This window comes from Dermacentor silvarum, chromosome 9 (genome assembly GCF_013339745.2).
Source record: "Dermacentor silvarum isolate Dsil-2018 chromosome 9, BIME_Dsil_1.4, whole genome shotgun sequence".
Taxonomy (NCBI): Eukaryota; Metazoa; Arthropoda; class Arachnida; order Ixodida; family Ixodidae; genus Dermacentor; species Dermacentor silvarum.
In genome coordinates, this window is record NC_051162.1 from 114,988,850 (window position 1) to 115,012,592 (window position 23,743).

The 23,743-nt window shown below is 45.9% G+C and overlaps 1 protein-coding gene, 1 long non-coding RNA gene and 1 other non-coding gene across 3 annotated transcripts in view; 2 read left to right on the forward strand and 1 right to left on the reverse strand.

Moving 5' to 3' along the window:
- Positions 1 to 7,948: 7,948 nt before the first annotated feature.
- On the forward strand, positions 7,949 to 9,943 carry LOC125939982 (uncharacterized). The gene is made up of 2 exons (XR_007463222.1): positions 7,949 to 8,066; positions 9,637 to 9,943. It is a non-coding gene; the product is annotated as an uncharacterized LOC125939982 (long non-coding RNA).
- A 3,013-nt stretch (positions 9,944 to 12,956) lies between these two features.
- Positions 12,957 to 23,743, forward strand: part of LOC119464126 (proclotting enzyme-like) — a 35,820-nt gene continuing 25,033 nt past the window's right edge. The window contains exons 1-3 of the mRNA XM_037724964.2: positions 12,957 to 13,066; positions 13,199 to 13,261; positions 14,623 to 14,696. Of these exons, the coding sequence (XP_037580892.1) occupies positions 14,694 to 14,696 (3 nt within the window). The 5' untranslated portion in view covers positions 12,957 to 13,066; positions 13,199 to 13,261; positions 14,623 to 14,693. The remainder of the gene's footprint in view (positions 13,067 to 13,198; positions 13,262 to 14,622; positions 14,697 to 23,743) is intronic.
- LOC119465438 (U2 spliceosomal RNA) lies at positions 20,792 to 20,984 on the reverse strand. Its single transcript, XR_005194872.1, has one exon. It is a non-coding gene; the product is annotated as a U2 spliceosomal RNA (small nuclear RNA).

The window sequence follows — 23,743 nt, forward strand, 5'->3', positions numbered from 1 at the left end:
ATGGAAATGGATAAATCCCATTCTTGGCATCAGCTTTCACGGAAATTGACACTAAAATAACCGAGACAGATATGTCCTCACAGAAGCAGAAGATCAATGTTGAGGTAATTTTCTAATTGCCGCGAGTCGAAATGACAATAAAGGATGCAATTCTTCATCTCCGTGCTGAGGACCTGAAAGCGGCTTTTAGCGCAAGAAACATGAGGATATATTTACTTTGTTCACGCACATGGAGGTGCAGGCTGCCTTCAACACCTAACAGCCACGTCAACCCTTTACGATGGAAGACGAGCTCAGGTAGTCAAGCCAAAACTTGCCGAAATTACGAACGACGAGGTCAGCTCGTCCAGAGCTGCAGGCCCGACGACAATCGGTGCTCCTGTGTTGCTTCGCGCTTCTTTCAGATGGCGAGCTTTATTTTGTGCTTGTTGTAAATAACGTCAGGTGGCGTAAATAACAATAGATTGGGCAATCTGTGACTTTTAGCGTGCCCGCAATGCATATTGCACGAGTGTTCTTGTATTATGCCCTCCTCGAAATGGGGCCGCCACTGCCGGAGCTCAGCAGCGCATTGCCGCAGCCACTGAGTTACCGCGGTAGGTACCTATCCTAATATTTACAGCAGTCATAATATTCGGAGACAAAATACTGCTATGAGTGTTAAGTTTGAAAGTTGTTTCTTTGTGCTAACTGCGAAACTTTCGCGAGCTGCGAAACGCTGCACTGACTCAGCACGTGCTCCACGAAACCGAAACCGAAATTGCTATCAAACTCGGCTTGACTACTTGGTGAAGTAGCACAGCTGCATAAGCTCCATCTCCCAGCATACTTCCACTTCCTTACCATTGATAGTTCTGTTACATTTCGGTTCAGAAATCAAGCCAGGGCCTTCTGTCTTGTTTTTCTTCGGTGCAGGTGTTAAACACGTGAGGCGGAAAAGGAAGAAGAAGAAGCCTTGGCCGCTTCGCCATCATCATCCAACCAGCGATTGCGCACCGCCCTCGGCCCATCACTGGGCTCGTTCGGGTTCTTCGTGTTCTTTGTGGTCGGCATGGTCCTGGTGCTCGCTTTCGCAATCGCTTTACGGGGCAGCCGAGTAGTTCGGCGACAGGAAGTTCTCGCAGAGAGGTCCGTCGACGGGATTGTGACATCTGGATGACTACCGGTTATGGTTTGCGCAATGTGATCGAAGAAAATCGTCCAAATAAATTCGAAATATTGTTTTACCCTGCCGCGATTTACCCTGCCCAAGTTGTGCTTCTTTGTAATTGAACAGAAATAGGCTCTGCTGCATGGTGTAGAAGAAAACAGAGTTTGATATATATTGTAGAACAAGTTTAAACTAGTAGAACAAATTGTATAATAACAAGACCACGTAACAAAACACTTTGAATAGAATAACTGAATGCTTAGCACTCGAAATGTAAGTAATGAAAATTTACTATTTATTTGAATGGCTGGCTTATTAGGCCAAGGTGGAGGAGATGTCATGGGAGCATGAAGGACAACAAAAAGAAACTCGGGCAGAACTTCCTCTCATGATAACCGTCGACGTTAATGCAGATAGTATTCAAGCAATCGTATAGCGGTCGACAAACGGTACTTCTGAAGACACCTTTATTTAGAAAGTGAAGTGGTCATTCTGAGATTTCCGATTACGACAACGGTGTGACCCCGATTGTATGACGAAGGTCGGATGACGAAGCTGGTGTGACAAGGACGGAAGATCCACGACGGCATGACGACCACTGTGTGACGGTGATGGCATGACAGCGTCGGCGTGACAAAAATGCGATGACGTTTTCAAAACGATGATAATGCTAATATAACGGCCTGACGACGATGACATGGCAACAATTGGATTAGGACATCTGTAAGCTATGTGACGATACAATCGTGTCGTGCACGTTTTCCGAAAGCACTTATCGTGTGATTTCCAGCTCGCCCAATTCACCCACTACATTGTTCCCCACTACATTCACCCTCTACATGGACAGGAATCTACACGTCGACGCCATTTTCTTAGATACTCGAAAGCTTTTGACAGGGTGCCACAAAAGCTTTTACTCTTACTGAGAGAGAGAGAGAGAGAGAATAAACTTTATTGAAGACTGGTCCGGTAGTTTTCCTTCCGGGCGAGATGGGTGAAAAGGGGATTAACCTCTGTTCCGTTCCACCCTCCGCCGATGACGATGGCGGTGCCTTAGGTGAACGCTCGAATTCCTTGGACCCGGCCGGCATCTTCGTCTTGCCGGACGGCCCAAAGCTGGTCGGCCAGCTCGTCGCTCGTGAGTGCCGGCTCCCAGCGGGCCGACGGACGCGATCCGCGGCGGCCGCTACGATTGAGCTCGAAATTTCTCCCTGCCTAACATCCGCCGCAACGCGAGCGGCGGCAGGGATATTGTCTTTTGCGGCACATTCACAAATCATGTGTCGCAGCGTAGCTCTGTTTCCGCAAGCTTTACACGTGTCCGTCGGGTGTAGGCTCGGATACCAGTGGCGTATAGGATTGGCGGGCTGGGGTAGGTGTGCGTGTGCAGTAATCTCTAAGCTACGGCCTCTATCTTGTTTAACTTGTGTGGTGGCGGGGAAAGATATTTATGCGTAAGAGAGAGAGAAAGAGGAATGGGATGGGAAATGCAGGGAGGTTAACTGGAGGAGCTTCTGGTTTGCTACCAGGCCGGGAAAGAAGGTTAAGGAGAAAAGAAAGAAAAGGCGGAAATAATATCGTAGAAATAAGGTAAAAGCGCGAAAAGAATATAAGGATGGTAGGGAAGGTCTGCGACAAATGTAGTCTTTGTAGTAGGCCTCTGGTGTGCCTCGACCAGCTTGCGGTGTGACCAATGTATAAGCCGAGGTTCCGAGATTGCCTCCTCAGAAAGCCGGTAGTCGGCAAGACAGGCCAACGTGGTCGCGAGGTCACCTGTGTGCACTGTATCACCGACAGTGGCAAAGAACAGCCGTTTGATAGTTTTATCGCTGGCCCCGTTTATCACAAGCAGAACTATCTTCCCTATCGATGGGGAAAGACAGTGATTTTTGAAAGTGACGTCGACCCACAGTCTGCAAAGTACCGTTTTCTCGGATAAGCTAGGTTAGTCCAGGTAGAAGTCAAAGTCGAAGACGTGGGTTATTTCGATGCAGACTATGTGCTCGAAACTTAGTGTATTCCACAAAATTATGTGCGGTAATTCGCAAGCACTGGAAATTTCACGGCTGCATCTGTTCTTGACAGCAGATCGGTTACCGCACGCCCTCTTCACAAGAAAATCAAGCAGCTTTATCGGCATGTTCGTTGCCCATTACGCCACAGTGGCTAAGCAGCCACTGAAACGTGACGTCGTGTCCTTGCTTGACGAGACGATAAAGGAGCTCTCGCGTTTCTAGAACTATATTTGTTCGTGGGATCCTCGGCGTAAGGCAGGAAAATAAGTAATGTAGAGCTACTTCGGAGTAACTGAAAACACTCTATTTTTGAGGTGGTCACTCACTAATTATGCGAAGTGCTCTACAAAAAGCAGCAAGCTCCACGGCTTACGGTGGTGAATTTCGCAGAAAACATCACTAATCTCGCAGACCCGCCCACGCTGCTTGAAACATCATTGGTATGTTTGTTGTATATATATGCCTCGTAGTCCGTACAGCAAAAACATGAGAAAGTTGCTTGAAAGCTAGTGATGAGAGTTGTGCATCCGTCCTAATTTCTGGTAGTGTCAGTCAAACTTGTGGTTGAGCAAAGCACCAAGGGGGAATCCGAAATCCCCCTGGCATTGTGTAATCTGATAAGGTGTACAGGATAAGGCGATATCGTCTGACAAAGAAAAAGGCACGTGGTCGGTCTTCTCGCAGGGAGACGAGATGGTGGAAAGAAGCGAGAGCAAGGTGCCTGGCGTGTTTTCTGACCTCTTCCATGACAATGTGAGTCATGGCTGGGTAATCGTACGCAACTGAAATGGTTTCTAGTGTTGTAGTACCCCATGGCAAAATGTTATTCAGCTGGGTTAAACTATTGTTATTTCAGCGCACACAAAACACTTCTATAAACAACCACTGCTAACCTGTTACCAATGGGAATCCCGGAGTCCCTCAAGGTGCCGGTCTGTCCCCCTTGATATTTTTTATATATGTGAATGACTACCAACCAGCACACTATACATTGTTGCGGACTACTGCGTAGTTTACAGCGCTGTCATCTCCACTAACGATTCTGTTTGTCTTCTGCGCGACGTTGATATAATTGCGCGGGAAAATTGAACATGCCGCTTAACTTAAAAAAAAAGCAAGTCGATGATTTAACGCGAAAACACATTGCCCTTAAGTCTGCTTATCGTATTAACTCCGCTAACATTAGGACCATTTTCTTCCCGAGTACCTGACTTTTCATAGGACGTCGTTGCTCTTTTTTTTCTTTATTATTTACGTCGAATCAATCCGTTTCTTAGTTGCGCGCTCGCACGAGCATCTGCAAGGAAACTTCAAAAACTCATCCACAGAAATAAAAAGTTTGCACGCGTAACATTTTTCCGTCCTAAACTAGGATTTCCTTCTGCAATCTGGCACCCGTCTCAAGAGTACCTAGCTGCTAGCATGGAATCAGTCCAAAACCTCCTCATTCGCTTCATCACTTCCTTTATTTAACTTCCTTACTTTCCAAATTCGCGGTATACTAGTATGACCTCCTTTAAAGCCAACACTCGGTCTAACAACATTGAAGACACGCCGTATGGTATCACGTATTTGTTTGCTTCACTCCCTCTTCTTCAGTCCACGTTCAAGGCACCACCTGCTTAAACCACCATTCCAAACTTCCTTAGGCACAAGTCACAGTTATCTTATATCGCGTTTACCCGGCCGCACAACAGCCATGACCACTTACTTCTTCCATCATGCAATAGTTATTTCGAATACGCTCCCTCACCACTACGTTATCTCTGCTTCCCACAAAACATTTCGTAAATGCCTATAAAATCACAATTACTAACTTTTTATTCCTTTGTCGTTTAGATTTCACTACAAATCCCTCTTAACAGTGTACCTATGTCAACTTTTCCACCTAGCTTAAAGTTTTGCTTAAAGACAAGAGTATAACTCTTGCTTGTATTTAAAGCTTCGCTTTTAAAAACAAGCAACAGTTGGAGCCAGAGTAGTGTCATGGATAAGTAACTGCAGATTATGGAGATAGTGGTTGTAATGAAGCAAAAGAGTGTAAACTAGAGAGTAAAAATGTTTGACCATGATGGATGTCGCAAAATCTGATTAGCTCAAGCAGGCTTGGTTACTCTTTGTGGCCGCCATACTTAAGGAGGGTGCCATAAGCGTACTTTCAGTTTATTTCAGTTTTACCGTCCCTTCTCGTTAAAAATATTCGTCTTTTTAGTTATTCGGAAAACAGACAAAAATTTGCGTAGCTTGCACTGTAGGCGCAATGCTAAAGAGACAGCGGAGCTGATAGTCACCTAGCTAGTCCTGGCTTTTGGGTTAGGCTAAGCACTACCAAGTCATCCCCAGCATTTTCCGGAATTTATTGATTATTGATCGATTATCGATTAGCTATTGCTTGGCTATCTGTTTGCTATCGCAAGGTATTGGCCACGTATTGGTGCTAGGCTAAGCACTACCAAGTCATCCCCAGCATTTCCAGGAACTTATTCATTATTTCTCGATTATCGATTAGCTGTTGATTGGCTATCGACTGGCTATCGCAAGGTATTGGCCACGTATTTGGGCTAGACAAAGCACTACCAAGTTATCCCCAGCATTTTCAGGAATTTATTATTATTTTTTCGATTAGCTATTGATTGGCTATCAGATTGGCTATCGTAAGGTATTGGCCACGTCTTTGGGCTAGGATAAGCACTACCAAGTCATCCCCATCATTTTCCGGAATTAATTGATTATTGATCGATTATCAATTAGCTATTGATTGGATATCGCTTGGCTATTGATGACTGACTAAGCTTAAGTAGTCCCAACTAAGCTTAGTGAGACTTAACCAGGCTCAGCTTCGCTAGTTCACAGGGGTATGTGCCATTGCGCTTGGACCCTTTCTGCACTACCGCCAGGATCGGCCCACATTTTCTGTTAACGCGCCATGGGCACACGGCCGGCTTAAACAGCGCCGCTGTTAACATAGGATAATGGAAAAAGAAACCAAGAAAAACCCGGGACTAAAGGTGCTTGTCGGCACCTGACTAGATCCCTTTCCTGAATATGTTGTACACTCGAGCAACAACGTTAACATAACACCATCGTGTCACAAAATTAAAAAGTCAACGGAGTATAAATTTGGACGCACTCTAGCAAAATCAGCTTAAATATCTCGACAAGAAATACATAAGCAAACAGACAATGATTTTATAAAGAGGCAAACGGCGTTCTTCAAGAGATCACATAACAACATTCTATAAGCAATTAGGCAAAGAAAACACAGTACGCGTTTGTTGCAGAAACTTAAATAGACGGTAAAAATAGAACCTGACATCAAAAAAAGAAAAAGTGACAAGTTTTGAATAACGTAAGCCCTCGGGAAAAATTTTTACAAGAGGAGGGTTGGTCCATTAACAGATCTTTATAATGTGGCTTTCTGAAATGTCTCAGGGACCTTGCTAAGTACATTTCAGTTTCAATATTGGGGCTATTAGTCAGGAAAGAAGGGATCAAGGAGGTAAGGCTCTGTCATATCTTGTCCAAGTTTTGGTAAACGATAACATATTTCTGAGCTGAAAATTTCTGTTTATCATGACGTAAGATTTTTTCAAATTTTTATGTATCTCTTTTAATCTGAATATAAGTGTACATCGGCAGTCTGCACGTGTGTAGTTTCTTAACTAACAGCATAGCAGATAACTAACTAGTTGTAGTGCTAAAAGGCACACACACAACTAGTTCTCTGTCATGCAATACCAACAAGCCTACACTGCTGCTCTAGTTTAATAATAGCAATTTGTGACGATCCCGTAAATCCCTAGTATACAACCCGTGTTTCGCATACCTTTAAGTGCACGGATGGACTTCTTTTGCAACGTCGCTAGCCTTTTGATGTTAGTACTAGTAGTCGTGCCCCATATGAGAATACAATAGCTCTGACTGTATCAAAGGTCAATATAGACTTGCCCGGAACCTAACTTGTATTTTATGCCTCACTCCTCCTAAAGCACCTATCATACGTGACATAAATCACCATCGCGGTAAAACATAACGGTCTCTTCGCCAAGCCGTACGCAAGATACAGCTAGGGCACTTGAGTCGCGCATTTAACGTCGAATTGCAGAAATTGGAGGCGGAACCTTCAACAGTCCTGAGGGAGACCAAGTGTGCGCATTCCGAGTCTTAGAAACACATTGTAAAGTGCTCCTGCGAGAAAGAAGTTATGCGTAGAATTATGTGCCGTACGTGCACACCACGGCAACCTGCGATAGCTATTGTAGGGGCAGACTTTAGAACGTGCAGTTGTTCTTAGCGGCGCCTGCGTACCCACATAAGGGCGCGTGCTTGATTGGGGCATTTTTTGTTTGTTTCTTTGTTCTGTAAACCTACAATAAAAGTCTTCTAAACCGGGCTTTTGAAAATAGCGAATGTGCAATAATTTTCTGCGCGAACCATCTGAAGAGCCTGCATTTATAGTTCCAACTAATTAGTACAATACCACATTCTCTCTCTTTTTTTTTGCTATTCAGACAAGTCTGTAACAAAGACACATGAGAGAATAACCTCCATTAAGTAAGGCCTATGTATGATACAGAGAATAACCTCCATTAAGTGAGGCCTATGTATGATACATTTGATTTTTTAAATTAAATTGCTTCGCCTGTTTGTTCACAAGTTGAAGGAAAGCAAGGGAGGGGGAGGGAAGAGTGAATGGGTATTGAAGAACTGCAGGTGTCCATATACCTTAATGTATTAGTGTATGTTACACCAATTACTTATGCCAGTCCTGTTTTCTTTCATGCTATTTTGCGGTAAACATTCTCAATACTTCTTACGGCCATCGCACACAGTGCTGGGATTACGCATGCAAAGCGAACTCATGCTTCTTACCGAGCTCGAAGGAATCGGCGATTAAACAGGTATGAGATGCAATCCTCTGCAACGTACTCTATATTACGTGTAGAGTAACGCGAAGACGACTAAATCAGAACAATCGACATTAGAAACTTGTCAAGTACGTGAAGTGGGTTTGAGAGGAAATGGTTGTCTTACTGCAAATGAAGGTATACGATACTACTCACAGGCTCTCACACATTCCTATTCTTGAGATTAAAGTACAGGTTTTTTTTATTGTCTTATGCTGGCTATGACAACCCCTCTTACCTAGATCTTTTTCAATAATATAAGACAAGATATGTAGGAAAGAAACATAAATTCAGTGTTTAGTAATTATAGAAACAAAACAAAAGGAAATGTAGCGTTGTAAGGGTGGAATTCTTCAGAAAGGTTACAGTTGAAGTGCGTGGATGTCACAGGCACACAAGCGTGTTTCACGTAGACACGAATGTGCTAATGACAATTACAAACGGCTCTATGCACAGAATATTCATCATTTATGCCACTCTTTACAAAGAAGCGTTGACGTGCGCTCACTGCTTCGCGATGCACTGCTTTTGTCGGCCATGGCTCTAATACCTCGGCAAGTGTGAAAATGTCAATGTGGGCAAAGACAGGGATGCTCTTGTTCGAGATGTTCTTTACGCATTTTGGGCTTGGGGCAGTCGAATAATAGGGGTGTAAGTATTTTCTTCCTGGTCGCACAAACATACTAGAGAGGAAGCCCACCTAATTTGAAATAGAGAGTGCTCGGTACAATTAGTTGCAAGTCGCTGACGATGTAACAGGGTATTGATGCGTGGTGGAACCTGATGACCCAGCTCGTGCTCAATATGTAAGGTCTCTGTGGGAGATTACACTGGGGTCGCAGCGGAACCTTCCTATAGACACAGTTATATTCTTGGGCCTTATAAAGCTGTAACACCTGTGGCACTGCGGGACACTGGAACCAGACGGGATACCGACCTATCATGAACCGCTTTCACTAACGTTTCTGCCATATGCCCCTGCTTTGATTTTGCACGGACTCTATTGAAACACAACATGATAGTTTCAATTGCGCTCTTTGCGGGGAAATTTAGAGACATTACATCGTGTTGCGAACACTTCATTGTTTCTGCACAATGTCGGATAAAATTATTTTACCAATTTTCATGAACATGCGTACCAAAGAACATGAGCTAGGCGTGATTAAACGAACTGGAGAATACACAAGGAAGGCTATTGTACTTACTCGTACAAATCATGGTAAAGTATTCGAAAATGTACGCTGCGCCCCATCCTATTCATAGAATGCTATTTCTATGTTCAGATCGACTAGGATAAGGCTCCATTATCAACATCCTTTAGCACAAATGGCCATTGCCAAAGCAGCCGCACTTATGTGCACCCGATCTACACTGGCCCAGCAGAAACGTGCGATTCTGATACAGCTTCATTCCTTACTACAATCAGTATGCTCCACATGACTAGGTTAACAGACGTGATTTTCTTATTGCTAAGAAATGTTTATTCATTTAGTTGATTTTGTCATGTCGTAATCTTATTATTCTGCGGCATACGGGAAAACTTTCTGCCCCTTTTAACCTGCAGGCGGCCATATAGGAAGCGACGAAAACAGCATGGCAGCAGACTTCCAGCGACAGCGACGCACGATTCCCGGAATGTTAAATCGGTTGCTTATCTTCAGAGCACTATTGCTGATTTCAGTCCTGGGAGCCTTGCTTTACATTATCACATCATTTGGCAGCCGAATTGCCCCACCAAAGACGTCTGCGCCACCCACCACTGTGACTACCGAGTCTTCAGCTGACCATGCCAGTATCACCGGCACCGATACAATCTATGCGTACGCTATTTTGTAATGTGAACATAGTTTAACAAAAAAAATGTCACCTGACTTTTGTATGTTTCGTCACTTTAACTGTGTTCATTTCTTCCTGTATATGACACCCGGAGCCCTAGCTCAGAGGCTATCGCGTTACATTGCTCAGCATGAAATCACGGGTTCGTTCACTGCCGCATCGGCCACTTTGGAATGGGGCGGAGTGCAAATGCGCTCGTGTACCGTACATTTGGTGCACGTCCAAAAGACCTACGTTCGTCTAATAATAATCCTGATTTCCCACTACTGCTTCATAATCAGCTCATTGTTCCTGGCATAAAAAGCTCCAAAATGTTTTTGTATATGAAAGTTTCGTGGTAAATTGCAGGCTTAATGGAATGCATCTGAATAAAACGTTTGCCTGCCTTTTTCACATGCTTTATATTGTGCGTATGTTTTAACCCTTAAGTGCTTATTGTATGATATATGCTACGCTGAGCTTGATGTCTCAAAATGCTGATTTAAACTCTGGAAGCAAGACGAAAAGCCCATATTGACGTTTATAGTATGGTGGAACGGAGTTTCAGACGTGAATGCTTCGACGAACCAATCACTTATAGTTAACACGCTAATTAATTTATACCCTAAATAGTAATTCATATATATTTTTGTGCAAATGCATTCTGCATGCCCAAAAATAAGTTTGAACAGGTTTTTCTGTTTTTGCATGACGCAGAACTGCGTTTAAATAGTTAAATACGTAATAGACAGCACAGCACATAGTATTACTCAAGGTTTTATTTACACTGTTGCGTTAACTAAACATAAATCATTTTTGAATTACCTTTCCATGTAGCGCTATCCCAAAAAACATGTTCTTTCGTCTGAGTACCAATAAATTGTGTTGGCAATTATTTTTTTTATTTTTTACCTTTTTTCAAGGCGCAGACGGTCGAGGGGGCGATGCACTTTTTTGTTATTAATTGTATTACAATTTCACATTTATCGCATATTATAGATGATATTTCGTTTATTATTTTATGCTTTTCTTGAAGTCCTCTACAACGTATACGCCACTGACGAAGTTTCAAACTAACATGTCTTCACCGAATAAAAACAGTTGGAAGTTAGAGCATGTGTCTTTCCTGCAACGTTCGTCCATCTGGAGCTAAAAAATGGGCCATTGCCATTACAACTTACACATCTTGCCACACACCTCTTACACTGTACAGAGTAGACATCTTAGCCAACTCACAATTTGCCCTATTTTAGCTTTCGGTAATATCTGAGAGAGTGATTTTACAACGCTTTTACGTGCAGTGACAGGTGTGTTTGCGTTTAGTTGCACGAACTCGCCTTTCCCTGGCCAGGACCGGCTCTTTTTTTCACTTTACTGCCATGCTATTGTAACACGGAGAGTGAGCTCTTCAGTGAGCCTGCCAGTTAGGTGTTTCGCGTCTGTATGCATGTCAGAGCCATGCCTTAATCAGTAGTACAGCCATGCACAGGAATTAAATCATTGACGCGGACATAGCGTCTGATCTTGAGGAAAATAATCAGTTTGTTGAACCTAAGATCATAATATCTTTGATGCGTTACTAAGCACCATGCTTGCTTATGACTTTCATTTTGTCAAAGCCATTGTTTAATGCGTCGTCTTAACGAATGCGGAGAAAAAAAGTCTATCGAAGCGCATAAACGAAAAAAAAAGTAATTGCAATAGCATTAGATTTAAAGTGTTTTTAGAGGTTTCTTATACCACCATTTTCCATTTAAGGGCCGAAGTCTTGGCTGTCGTCTTTCGCAGCTGCACGCTGTGAGTCCTGTTAACGAAAGATAAATATAGTTAGCCTCAAACGTAAGAAAACCATAGGAAAAGAGTGAGAACGAATAGTCAGCAAAACGAAGAGCTTCTAATGATACAATCGCTCTAGCTTACTGGCTTCATACTATCGCCCGCCATCACTTTCGACTTCACCTAAATTTCCTGACTTGTCAGCGTTAGCAGGCTGTCACTCCGCATACCATTCTCTACTACTACGAAATATAAGAAGTTCCTAGACAGCGATAGTGATCATGCTTCTAAAGAAAACTGTAACAAAGGATAACATTGTTAGCATGATAGCGTAACATTCATAGCACAACAGCAGCGGCTCACATCCGGTGAAGTGCCGTCTTTTGTACTGCCAAGCAGCAGGTGGTCGTGACTTGTTTCGGGGTACATTCGGCTGATCGAAATCCAGCACTCGAACACATTCGGGTGGTTGTGTCTGAGCCCCATGCTCTAGTTAAGAGCGCACGGAGGCGCTCTCACCTTGGACCTGACAGCGCGACAGATATCTGGCGCAGTTAAGGTCACGTCGCTCGTGCAGCTTCCGTTGTTGGCGTGTCGTCAACCATGGCGGTGCCTCGACGCATGCGTGCCTTGTTTGTTTACCGCAGAAGAAGCGCTGACGTGTTTTCTATTCCGGCCTACTATTTCTCTGGCAAGCGGCTGCACGTTTGATTCGGTCAAGCTTTCTCTGGCTCAGATCAAGAGCGTACTCCGCATCGTTGCAATATGAGTCCTGGCGCAGTAGGGACGAGCCGATTGTACCTTTCGTGTACCCAGTCTCTATCCTAAAAACTAGTGGAACTATGAGCTTATTATTGTGTATGTCAAAGCAGCATGCGATGAGCCGCAATTGGGACGAATAAGCTGATATATTGATGACGAGTTGTAGCAGTTTTTAATAAATGCGGCAATAAGCGAGCTCACTCCGAACCGTGAAAGCAACGTGGCACTTAGTGCAATAGTTTACTGCCAGCTGTGATTCAGCAATTAGCAAACAGGAAAAAAAATTGTAATACCTACTGGGCTACAATTGCTGTACTTTATTCTTTTCTGCGCAATAACGGACTCCCACAAGCATCCCCAACCATGCTGAACAATGCGACCATATGCGCGTCCCTTTCATGCTAATTCTATAATTTATCACAAGACAGAAGTATTGTGTGGTACTCAAAGTTTTCCTTCGCGCTATTTGCGCAGTTTGTGTTCGCCCGCATCGTTATTTACACGCGCTGAATTTTAAAGTAAACATTGAAAAAAGCGATAGCATAGGTATGGCGGAAAGCAGATCTTCGCGCTACGTTCTGAAGACATTTCTCTCGTGGCTAATGATGCTATATTATGTGGTGTCACTACATTCTTCTAAGGTAAGTCTCATGGGTTAGCACAGCATTTAAAATCAGCCCTGAAGTGTTCATTGAGCCATAGATTCTCAGTCGTGCTTTTTTAGCCGTGTCTAGTGATACATGCCTTGTTTTGTCTGTTTTGCTTCCTTGAAGGAGTAACAGACGAACGAATCGGCTTTCAGTTTCCCAACGGGGAGCTCTCGATAAATTCGGATGGTGAGTCTGTTGCCATGAAATATCTTTCCGAATCGTCATTGTCGGAATGAAAGCGATTGACACGTTCATTTATTTCTCAAGTCTCTTACAGCTTCTTACTTTATTATGCTTTACACAATGACGCAACAGAGAATGTGTTTAATTGCCGTGGCAAGCGGGTTCACTGGCCACAAATTCTGACCTAATGTTCTCATCATGATAACATCGCTAAATTAAAGATGTGGCATATAATAATGGAAGCATGATCGAAAGAGTGCAAAAATAAATGAGGTTATGTACCTGCACAATTAGAGAAGCTGGAACACTTTTTGAATATCTTGTAAATGGTAGTGCAATATCGGTGCTGTTCCCATGACCATCGCACTAAAGATCCCCTTTATTAATATTGAAACATTAATTAAAAATGATGCTACTAACGCTGAAGTAAACAAGCGTGTTTATATCATATGGGCAAAAATTCAAAGAAAAGTTGCCACCAATATCTAGTCACCACGATACTACAGGGAAAAGCCATACGGTTTTTATTTGCAGCTTTGCTCTAGTGTTCAGCACATTGAAGTGTTCTTTTAGGCTACTAACATTCATGGCCCAGCCTCGACATTTTGATATATTATTGCGATAGCAATTATATGGACACTCCAAAGCGGATTTCTGCCGTCGGCGTCGCCGTCGTCATCGCCGTCGCCGTGAGGTTCCGTATGACGTCAACGGCGATGAAATCGTCGCTGCGCTCCGGACGCTGTATGTGCGAGAGAAAGGGCGCGAGGGACGCGCGCTTTCACGGAGACCGAACGCACGTCGGAGAGCAAACGCGCGTTCTGCGACGTGCTCCCTGAAGGGCTGCAGAATTAAGCGTCTCTTTCCTCCTTTACAATCACCATTTATAGAGAGCAAACACGACTTCTTCCGTCGCGCAAAAGGCCGTGGCGGGACGGGAGGGAGGGAGGGGAGGCGACGTTTATCTGTGGCACCAAATGCATATTTATATAAAAACATTGCGAGGTGAGAAGGTGGGTAAGATTTCCGACGCTGCTCGACGAGTGTCCCATTCTGATCTCGTCGAAAACCTCCGAGACACCCCCAGAGGCACCGGCAACAGTCACCAACGCCGCGCGCGTTTGGTGCGAACGCGGGGAAAACGCCGACGGCGTCGACAACAGTTCTGCGCGTTGCTGGTGCTGCTGCATGTCCAAGTTTATGCAGCTGATAAAACTACTATCCTTACTCCGTATAGCTCTCTACTAATTTGTTATCGCAATTGATGCCTCGCCTATCGTGTGAAACTGCGACAAATTTTTCATGTACTTAATTGGTTATAATTGTATTCAGACTCTAATTACAATTATTATTATTTAACATAGAGTGCGGAATAGCCGGTCCTACGGCAAGAATCGTCAATGGCCTTCTAGCTGTTCGAAGTCAGCTCCCTTGGATGGTAAGTTGCCTTTGACCAAGTTCGTTTCCTAATAAGTCCATTATTTTTGGGGAGGTTTCGTTTTGATAAGGTTTTCCTGGGAGCCGTCGGAGCATTTATAACTTGATACTGTTTTATTGCGATAGCAATTATATGGACACTCCATTTTTCTCCGGCGATGGACCCCTGGCAGCCTAGCCCCGGGCAACAACAGCCTTAACCGCTGGACAAATAAAGTTTATTCCTATCCTATCCTCCAAAGCAGATTTCTGCCGTTGGTGTCGCCGTCACCGTGAGGTTCCGTATGACGTGAATGGCGATGAAATCGTCGCCGAACGCCGTGTGCTGTATGTGCAAGTGAAAGGGCGCGAGAGACGCGCGCTTTCACTGGGAGCGAACGCACGGCGGAGAGCAAACGCGCGTTCTGCGCCGTGCTCCCTGAAGGGCTGCAGAATTAAGCGTTTCTTTCCTCCGCTACAATCACCATATATATAAAGCAAACGTGGCTTCTTCCGACGCGCGAAAGGAGGTGGGAGGGGGAGGGGGACGGAGGGAGGGGAGGCGACGTTTAGCTGCGGCACCGACTGCCTATTTATATAAAAACGTTGTGAGGCGAGAAGGTGGTAAAGACTTCCGACGCTGCTCGACGAGTGTCCCGTTCTGATCTCGTCGGAAACCTCCGAGACGCCCCCAGAGGCACCGGCAACAGTCACCAACGCCGCGCGCGTTCGATGCGAACGCGGGCAAAACGCGGGCAAAACGCCGAAAGCGTCGACAACAGGGGTGGTATTCTGTAAGAGTCCACCTAGTGGACTTTCCATTTCGGCTACCGTTGATTCGCTGCTGCTTGACGTCCAGGAAGGACACTGGCTGGCACCTTCCTGCACGTCAAGCTGCAGCGAATCAACGGTCGCAGAAATGGCGAAATGGACAGTCCACTAGGTAGACCCTTACAGAATACCTCCCCAGTTCTGCGCGTTGCTGGTGCTGCTGCATGTCTAAGTTTGTACAGCTGATGAAACTACTATCCTTACTCCGTATAGCTCTCTACTAATTTGCTATCGCAATTTATGCTTCGCCTTTCGGGTGAAACTTTTTTTTCGTAAAAAGGATTTAATCACCAGCTCAACACACTCAGTTAATTATTCGCTGTAAAAATTGGGAGAAAATAAAAGCCATGCTTTCGCGACTGCTTACGGAATGCGGCACGTTGAAAATCCAGTGAAACATTTTAGGGGCGGAGCTCCTTAGGGTGTGAGATGAAGACGAAGAAGAAGCCGTTCGATCAGGACCGCACATGGGCTCCCGCCTCTACATCGCTAAACTTCCGGATAATTGCCATCGACGCCGCCCCAACCATCATAAATCGACTCCTTAGTCGAGTAGAACACGTGGACACCCAAATCTACACTGTGAGTTTCTTGCTCCACGAATTACCTGCCTCTAAACTTTGTAAGCAGCGTCCGCCCAGTTAACCCTAACGACGAGTACGGCCGATCGCCATCTCTTGCCGCACTCGAGACCTAGGCCTAAGAGAGGTTAGGCTAACCTCCCTAGAGGTCTGGCCGAAGACCTTGATCCACTCCGACGAGCCAATGGCCACCAACGACGGTACCGAGATGAACCTCGAGCATACACAAATCCCACTTCCTGACGAAGCTGACGGCGGAGACTGGCTCACTCTTAAGTACGGTCGGAAAAAAACATCAACTCCCACCAATCCCCCTCTTCAACCCGACACCCATCGGTCTCCCGACTAGCCCGACTCCCACCGCTGCCCCGAAACGACCTCAAGGTCATCATCCGCCCCCGAGAGGGACTCAACCTTGCCACATGGACCACGCCGCAGGTTGCTGAAGGCATCAAGATGGCATGTCAGCACATCACCACTGAGCACGTACGGACCCTCACAGTAAGAATTTACCCAGTACAAAACATCGCTATTGCTAGCACACCAAATGAAGAGCTAGCTATGAGCATCCGTCACATAACTACAATTCATCTGGGCGCTCGAGAATTTGCGGTCACGGCATACGTGGCGGCACGCGACAGCTCCGCTAAAGGGGTTATTCACGGCATCCCTGCAGGAACTCCCACGGAAGTCCTCCTCAACGGACTATATGCACCTGGTAGAGAAATCTTACACGCCCGGATGCTTGGACAGACCTCCGCGGCAGTGATCACATTCACTGGCAAGACTGTACCCTTCTACGTGCGATATTACAGCGGTGAAGTACGCTGCAAACCATACCGACCAACGACACATGTCTGCCGCATCTGCCACCAAGTAGGCCACCGGACAGATGTATGCCCAACGCCAGAAGTCAACGTGTGCCCTCAGTGTGGTGCACGAAACCCCACTCAGGACCACCCCTGCCAGCCCCGGTGCGCCCTATGCCAGGGGTCCCATCCTACGGCTTCCAAGGAGTGTCCTGATCGACTAAAGAAGATACCCCTAGCATCACAAAGGACCAGCCGCCATGACCACTCACGATCGAGGTCTCGGTCACGCCCAGGCCAGCGACGGAAGCGTTCCAGCTCCAGGTCTTGCTCCTGCTCGCGGAACCAACAGGGAGTGACCCGGAACCCCAGCGGACCTGCCGCGCCGGGACCACAAACGGTGAGCTGAGAGAGCGGGTACGAGAGCTCCAGCAAGATGTAGACAGACATTCAAAACAGATCACACTCACCACAGACATTACGGCAGTAGACCCGCACCTTCTTCACTTGTGGGAGGCCCGTCGAGGCCTCGTTAGGAGATGGAAGCGGCAAAAACATAACCGGAAACTGAGACTACGTATAGCGAAACTCACGGCAACCGCGTAATTTTATGCTGGTGAGCTCACCCGTCAGAATTGGCGACAAATATGCAATAAGTTGCAGGACACTCTTAGCACGGCCAAAACATGGTCGCTACTACGCCATCTTCTTGACCCCTCGCAAAGCAAAGCAGTCAGCCAGCAAACAATTCAACGTTTCCTCCACAACCATCCGGGTTCTGATGACGACATCCTGGAAGAGTTGAGGGTGCGGTACATAGGAGATTTCAAACTGACACAGGGACAACCTCCCACGTACAGCGGAGGCGACAACCACGACCTGGACAAGCCGATCACCATCTCTGAGGTGCAACAAGCAATCCATGCACTCACACGAAACACCACCCCAGGCAGAGACAAAATAAATAACAAGCTCCTGCGCAATCTGGATGACGGCACCATTCAATCTCTTACTGACCTATTTAATCATCATTGGGAGGCGGGTACGCTACCAGCGGATTGGAAGCACGCTGACATCATCCTCATTCCAAAGCCAGGCAAACCCTCCAGCTTAGAAAATCTTAGACCAATCTCACTAACTTCATGCCGAGGTAAGCTTCTGGAGCACGTCATTCTGAACCGACTTCAACCTTACCTAGAATCCAACGACTTGCTGCCCGAAACGATGTTCGGATTCCGGCCCCACCTTTCTACCCACGACATTCTCCTTCAGCTGAAGGAACAAGTCCTTGAAAACATTTCACCACACAACACCGGAGCGATCTTAGCACTAGACCTTAAAGGCGCTTTCGACAATGTGGCTCACAATACCATCCTTACAAACCTAAGTCTTACCAACTGTGGTCGTAATACTTACAACTACGTACGCGCCTTTCTAACCAACCGCACGGCCACAGTAGGCATTGGCTCACTCAGAACTCCGACGTTACCTACTCTCAACAAAGGAACCCCACAAGGTGCCGTGCTATCGCCCACCCTTTTCAACATTGCTATGATTAAGCTACCTGACAAACTCAACGCAATACCAGGCATCAGGCACGCAGTATACGCCGATGATATCACTATCTGGACCACCACTGGTTCTGAAGGAGAAAAGCAAGACGCACTCCAACAAGCGACCGACGTCGTCCAGCACTATGCAAGAAGCAGCGGTCTGCGATGCTCCCCCGAGAAGTCGGAACTATTACTCGTTCGACAGAAATCCCGTAGAAAACTCAATGAAATACCCCACATTACACTCACCCTCGACGGGAAAGAAATACCCACAGTAAATCGCGTCCGCATCCTCGGCCTCCATATACAACAGGACGGCGGAGGCGCATACACCATCCAACGTCTCATGCACACAACTTTCCAAGTCATGCGAATGGTCAGCCGCATCACCACCAAACAACACGGCCTGAAAGAAGACGACGTGACCCAGCTCGTCCAGGCCCTGATAATCAGCCGCATCGCCTACGCTGCCCCGTACCTTCCCCTCACTTCCAAAGAGAAAGACCAGCTAGACATACTTCTGCGGAAAGCATACAAGCAAGCGCTCGGCCTACCACTGGGAACAGCCACCCTCAAGCTCGAAGCTCTAGGAGTCCATAACACAGTAAGAGAAATCATAGACGCCCACCTCACAAGCCAACGAGAACGCCTAGCCCTCACACCAACAGGCAAGAAGCTCCTAGCGTGCCTAGGCTACCCAACACAGGGCCGAGGCCACGAAAAATCAATCTATCTGGCCCCCAACATCCGGGAGCATATCAAGGTCGCCGCCATCCCCAGAAGCATGCACCCGGAACATCATGCCGGTCGTCGCAAAGCTCGCGCAAAGACTCTTCAAACAAGATACGGTAACCTCCCCACCATACTATACACAGATGCCGCGCAGTACCCCCGAAAAGCAGCCATGGCAGTCAGCGTTGTCGACCATAACCTTCAAGAGGTGGTCTCGATGACGGTCCGCACAGCCAACGCCCTCGAAGCGGAGGAGACAGCCATCGCCTTAGCCATCACCTCTAGCCAAATCAAAGAACACGTTACAATTATTACCGACTCCCAATCAGCTTGCCGTAGCTATGCCAGAGGCAGAATATCTTCCATCGCCGCCCGACTCCTCAAACAAGCCTCTCAATTACCCGACGTTGAAATAGTATGGACTCCAGGACACGAGTCCCTCCGTGGAAATCAGCGTGCGCACGCTGTAGCCCGAGCTCATGCCACCCGGGCGCCACAAGAGGGGGATACGGCCGCATCTATGGAGCCTGTACCTTTACAGTACCACGCCTTATTAGAACACCACAGATTGAACAGACGACAATACCCACCCCCGCACAAGACCCTCTCACGCGAAGACGCAGTAGCATGGCGACAATTACAAACCAACACATACCCCCATTTAAGCAGATTACACGCAATACACCCTGCACTGTACTCGTACAAATGCCCCCTTTGCAACGACTACGCTTCCCTATATCACACCACATGGGCATGCCCCAAAAAACAGGTAGCCCCGCATATACCCAACCCCACACCCGAGCAGTGGGAGGCCATGCTGACTAGCTCGGACCCTCGTGACCAGCAACAACTGAAGCGGCGGGTCCGGGAGACAGCAAGAGCCGCAGGAGCCCTGGACTGAGGGCACCTCCCAACACAAGCAGGAAGACGCCTGCTTGTTTTTTTTTTCTTTTTCTTAATAAATGTTTTTCCTCCTCCTCCTCCTTAGGGTGTGGGTCGTTCCCTCCTATGTAGTAGTATAGTAGTAGTAGTAGTAGTATAGTAGTAGTAGTAGTAGTAGTAGTATGTAGCCACCTCTAGTTTATGAATTGCTCAATAGATGGCGTTGTGTGTCCGTAGCCACCTGTAGTTTTATGAAGTGTTCATTAGATGGCGTTCCGGTACCACTTCCATTTCCGGTTCCACTTCCGATTCCACTTTGCGCGCGTTCGGTGCGAACGCGGGCAAAACGCCGACGGCGTCGACAACAGTTCTGCGCGTTGCTGGTGCTGCTGCATGTCCAAGTTTATACAGATGATAAAACTACCTTGAGTCGACCCCATGGCTGCTTCGCATACTACTCAGGGTTCCCCTACGGGAAGATGGTGTAATTTTCTCTCTCGTTACCGACGCGCGCTCTCTTTATCTCTCGTCCGTAGCTGTGATTTACCCGAATGATCCCCCGGTGCTTCGCCCACTCATCATCATTCACTTCGTGGATATGCTGTGATTTTTTAAATTCTTGAGTTTTGCAATGTTTAGTAAACATAGTGCTGCTTACTAACGGCAACGGCGCATTAACATCCGCCGCTGTGTAGTGGATACGAACAGTTCAATTCTGATTTTGGATTTCACAAGTGGGCCGTGCCCGGCTGCAGTGCAATGCCGGGACGACCCGTGGCACCGGTGGGGCAAGCCCCGCCCAGGCGCCGCGTTACAAAAATTCAGTTAACATCAAAAGACCCATCATAGGGCCGTATCAGATATTAAGCTGATAAGAACAGATACTACTACTTTGATCTTAGCCATGAGGCCGAGAAGCGATAACAAGCATCATTCGTCGGCCTAGCGGCATCTTAACTGACCTCCAACATGGAGCCGGTAGAAAGCAACGCGAGAAACAAAAATTACGAAGTACTAGCCAAAGTAAACCACGTGAGGAAGTTGCTGTCATTCGATTGACGTGCAGGCACGATATCCTTTATACTAAACCGTCCACAACTCATTGAATTTACGTTTCAAAGCGAAAACAAACTACGCGCCGTCGCTAAACATGCATACAGGTAGATCCAGTGACGTCAGTGTCATATGCGAGCTAAAACCTCTATATATAAAAAGTAGCGCCAACCACTTCCCTCCTCCTCTGTTCCACTGTCGCGCTCAGCGCGGCCAGCGCAATCGAAGCGCGATATCGACGGGGGCGCCGCCTACGTCGTGCCTGCCGTGGCAGACGACAGATAACGCGCTACCAGAGGAAATCCGCGGAAAACTTCGATCGCGCCCTGCGGAGAAGTTTTTGAGGCGCGATTTTGCTTGTTCAGTCAGTAACTGGCCTTAATAATGCCGTTTTGGAAGTAGCAAGGCGACGATGCTTGACGGCGCAAATACCAAGTGTGAAGCAAGCGTTTGCGCTCGCTGGATGGTAAACCAAAAAAGCACTTTGCCCTCGCCTTGTCTGGAGCGGCAACTTAACGCGCAGCAGCATGATATCACAACAAAGTTCTTGTTCCTAACACGTTTGATCCGTTTGTGCGTACAGCACTTTCAAATCAAAATCAAATCAAATCAAAATATTTATTCCAACATTACAAGGCAAATGCAATGTTGAGGATGACAGGTAAAAAGCCTTCTTGAGGCTTGACCGGCCCTGCATCCTATACACTTGGCAGAGCAGTGGTTACAAGGCACAATATGATCAAAAGAAACTCGTAAACAAGGCAATGTAAGGTTTTAAAGTAAGTTTTAAGAGATAAGTGATCTCGAAGATTAATTGAAAAATTATTGAGGGAAGAATGTGTTACATTTTATATTGGAATACCTAAGTATAGGAGCGTAGAAAAGCCTTAAATTCTGGAGGGTTAATTTTTCCAATATCAATGTCTATTTCTTTGAAAGAATTTAATAACCTCGGTAAATTATTTTCAAGCATCTGTTTGCTATAATTTGTCCTATGTCTTGCAACATTCCATATTTCAGTGCGGCGGGTGGTGTAGGCAGGTACATTGTGGTGCAGGTCGGCGATTTTCACAAGGGTAACGTTATGTTTCTTTATACTGAAGTATTACTCCCGTAGGAGTCTATAAGTGTACAGGTCATGAATTTTTCTTATGTGGTACCTATCGAAGAGTGGTGCGGTGTGGTCAGTGTAAGATACATTGGCAATAATACGTAGCGCCCTTTTCTGCATGACAAGTATATTGTTAAGATTTGTTTGTGTGGTAGTACCCCATACTAAATGACCGTAATTGATATGCGAGGCAAACAAAGCATTATATAGCAGTATTTTAACAGAAGTGGGGAAAGTGTGTCTATTGCGACTTAGCATACCAACTGTGCTACTGAGCTTCTTGAGGACTGAGTCTATGTGGTCGTCCCATTGTAAGTTGTTGGAAAAGGTTACACCAAGAATTTTAATTGTGTTCACAACCTCAACATTCATAGACTCAAACATTATATTGCGATGCTGTGGGATTTATTTACCTGGAGTTCGAAAAATTACCGCTTTGGTCTTATTGCAATTAACCTGTAGACAATTCTTGCTTGACCAAATAGAAAGCCTATCAGGAAGCTCATTTCCCATTCTCGGTAATTCTGTGTAGTTATGCGACAATATAAAAATACTTGTGTCATCGGCATACATTACAAATTTGCTTGTTTGTAAATAGATATTAGATCATTGACATAAATGTTGAAAAGTAACGGCCCCAGAATACTTCCTTGTGGTACACCTGAAATTATTTGTTTGGGTTGCGATTTGAATTCATTTATTGAGACAAATTGATGCCTGTTATTGAGATAGGAGGATAATAATGCGAGTGGCGTGCCCCTTACTCCATACCATTCTAGCTTACTGAGGAGAATATTATGATTGATGTGGTCAAAGGCTTGCGTGTAATCAACAAATATACCGATTGTTATTAACCTGTTTTCGAAGTTTCTTAGTATGTACTCCTTCTGATCTAACAGTGCCAGTTCTGTGGATTTGTGCTTCTGAAATCCATACTGAGATTCAGTTATAAGTAGGTATCTGCTACAAAATGATGACAACCGATTTTGGATAATTTTCTCCAAGCCCTTTGAGAAAATTGGAAGGATCGATATTGGGCGATAGTTTTTTACATTTTGTTTATCACCTTTTTTAAAAATGGGGGTTACTCTGGCAGTTTTCATTCTGTCAGGAAAAGTACCACAAGAAATACACAAGTTGTAAATGTACACCAAATAGGGGCGATTTCATAAATGACATATTTAATAGGCCGTATCTGCAGGTCGTCTACGTCACAGCTACGTGAATTTTTAAGGTTCAAATAAACAGAACACACCTCAGCAGAGTCAGTTGGTACGAGAAAAACGGAATTTTTGTTTCTAGGTGTTGCAATATCATTAGTGGGGCGAGAATTCGGGTCAGAATTCTTGGCTACGAAGTACTGGTTAAATACATCAGCAAGTTCCTGGTCTTTCACTAGGCCAAGTCAATCGCCTGTCCCAGACGACTCCTGGGCGCCGCCTTCTGGATAGGCTCTCACTGAACCCGATCTCTACCCCACTTCCCCTGCTTCCGTCCCGGAGCTATGGCGGCACAAA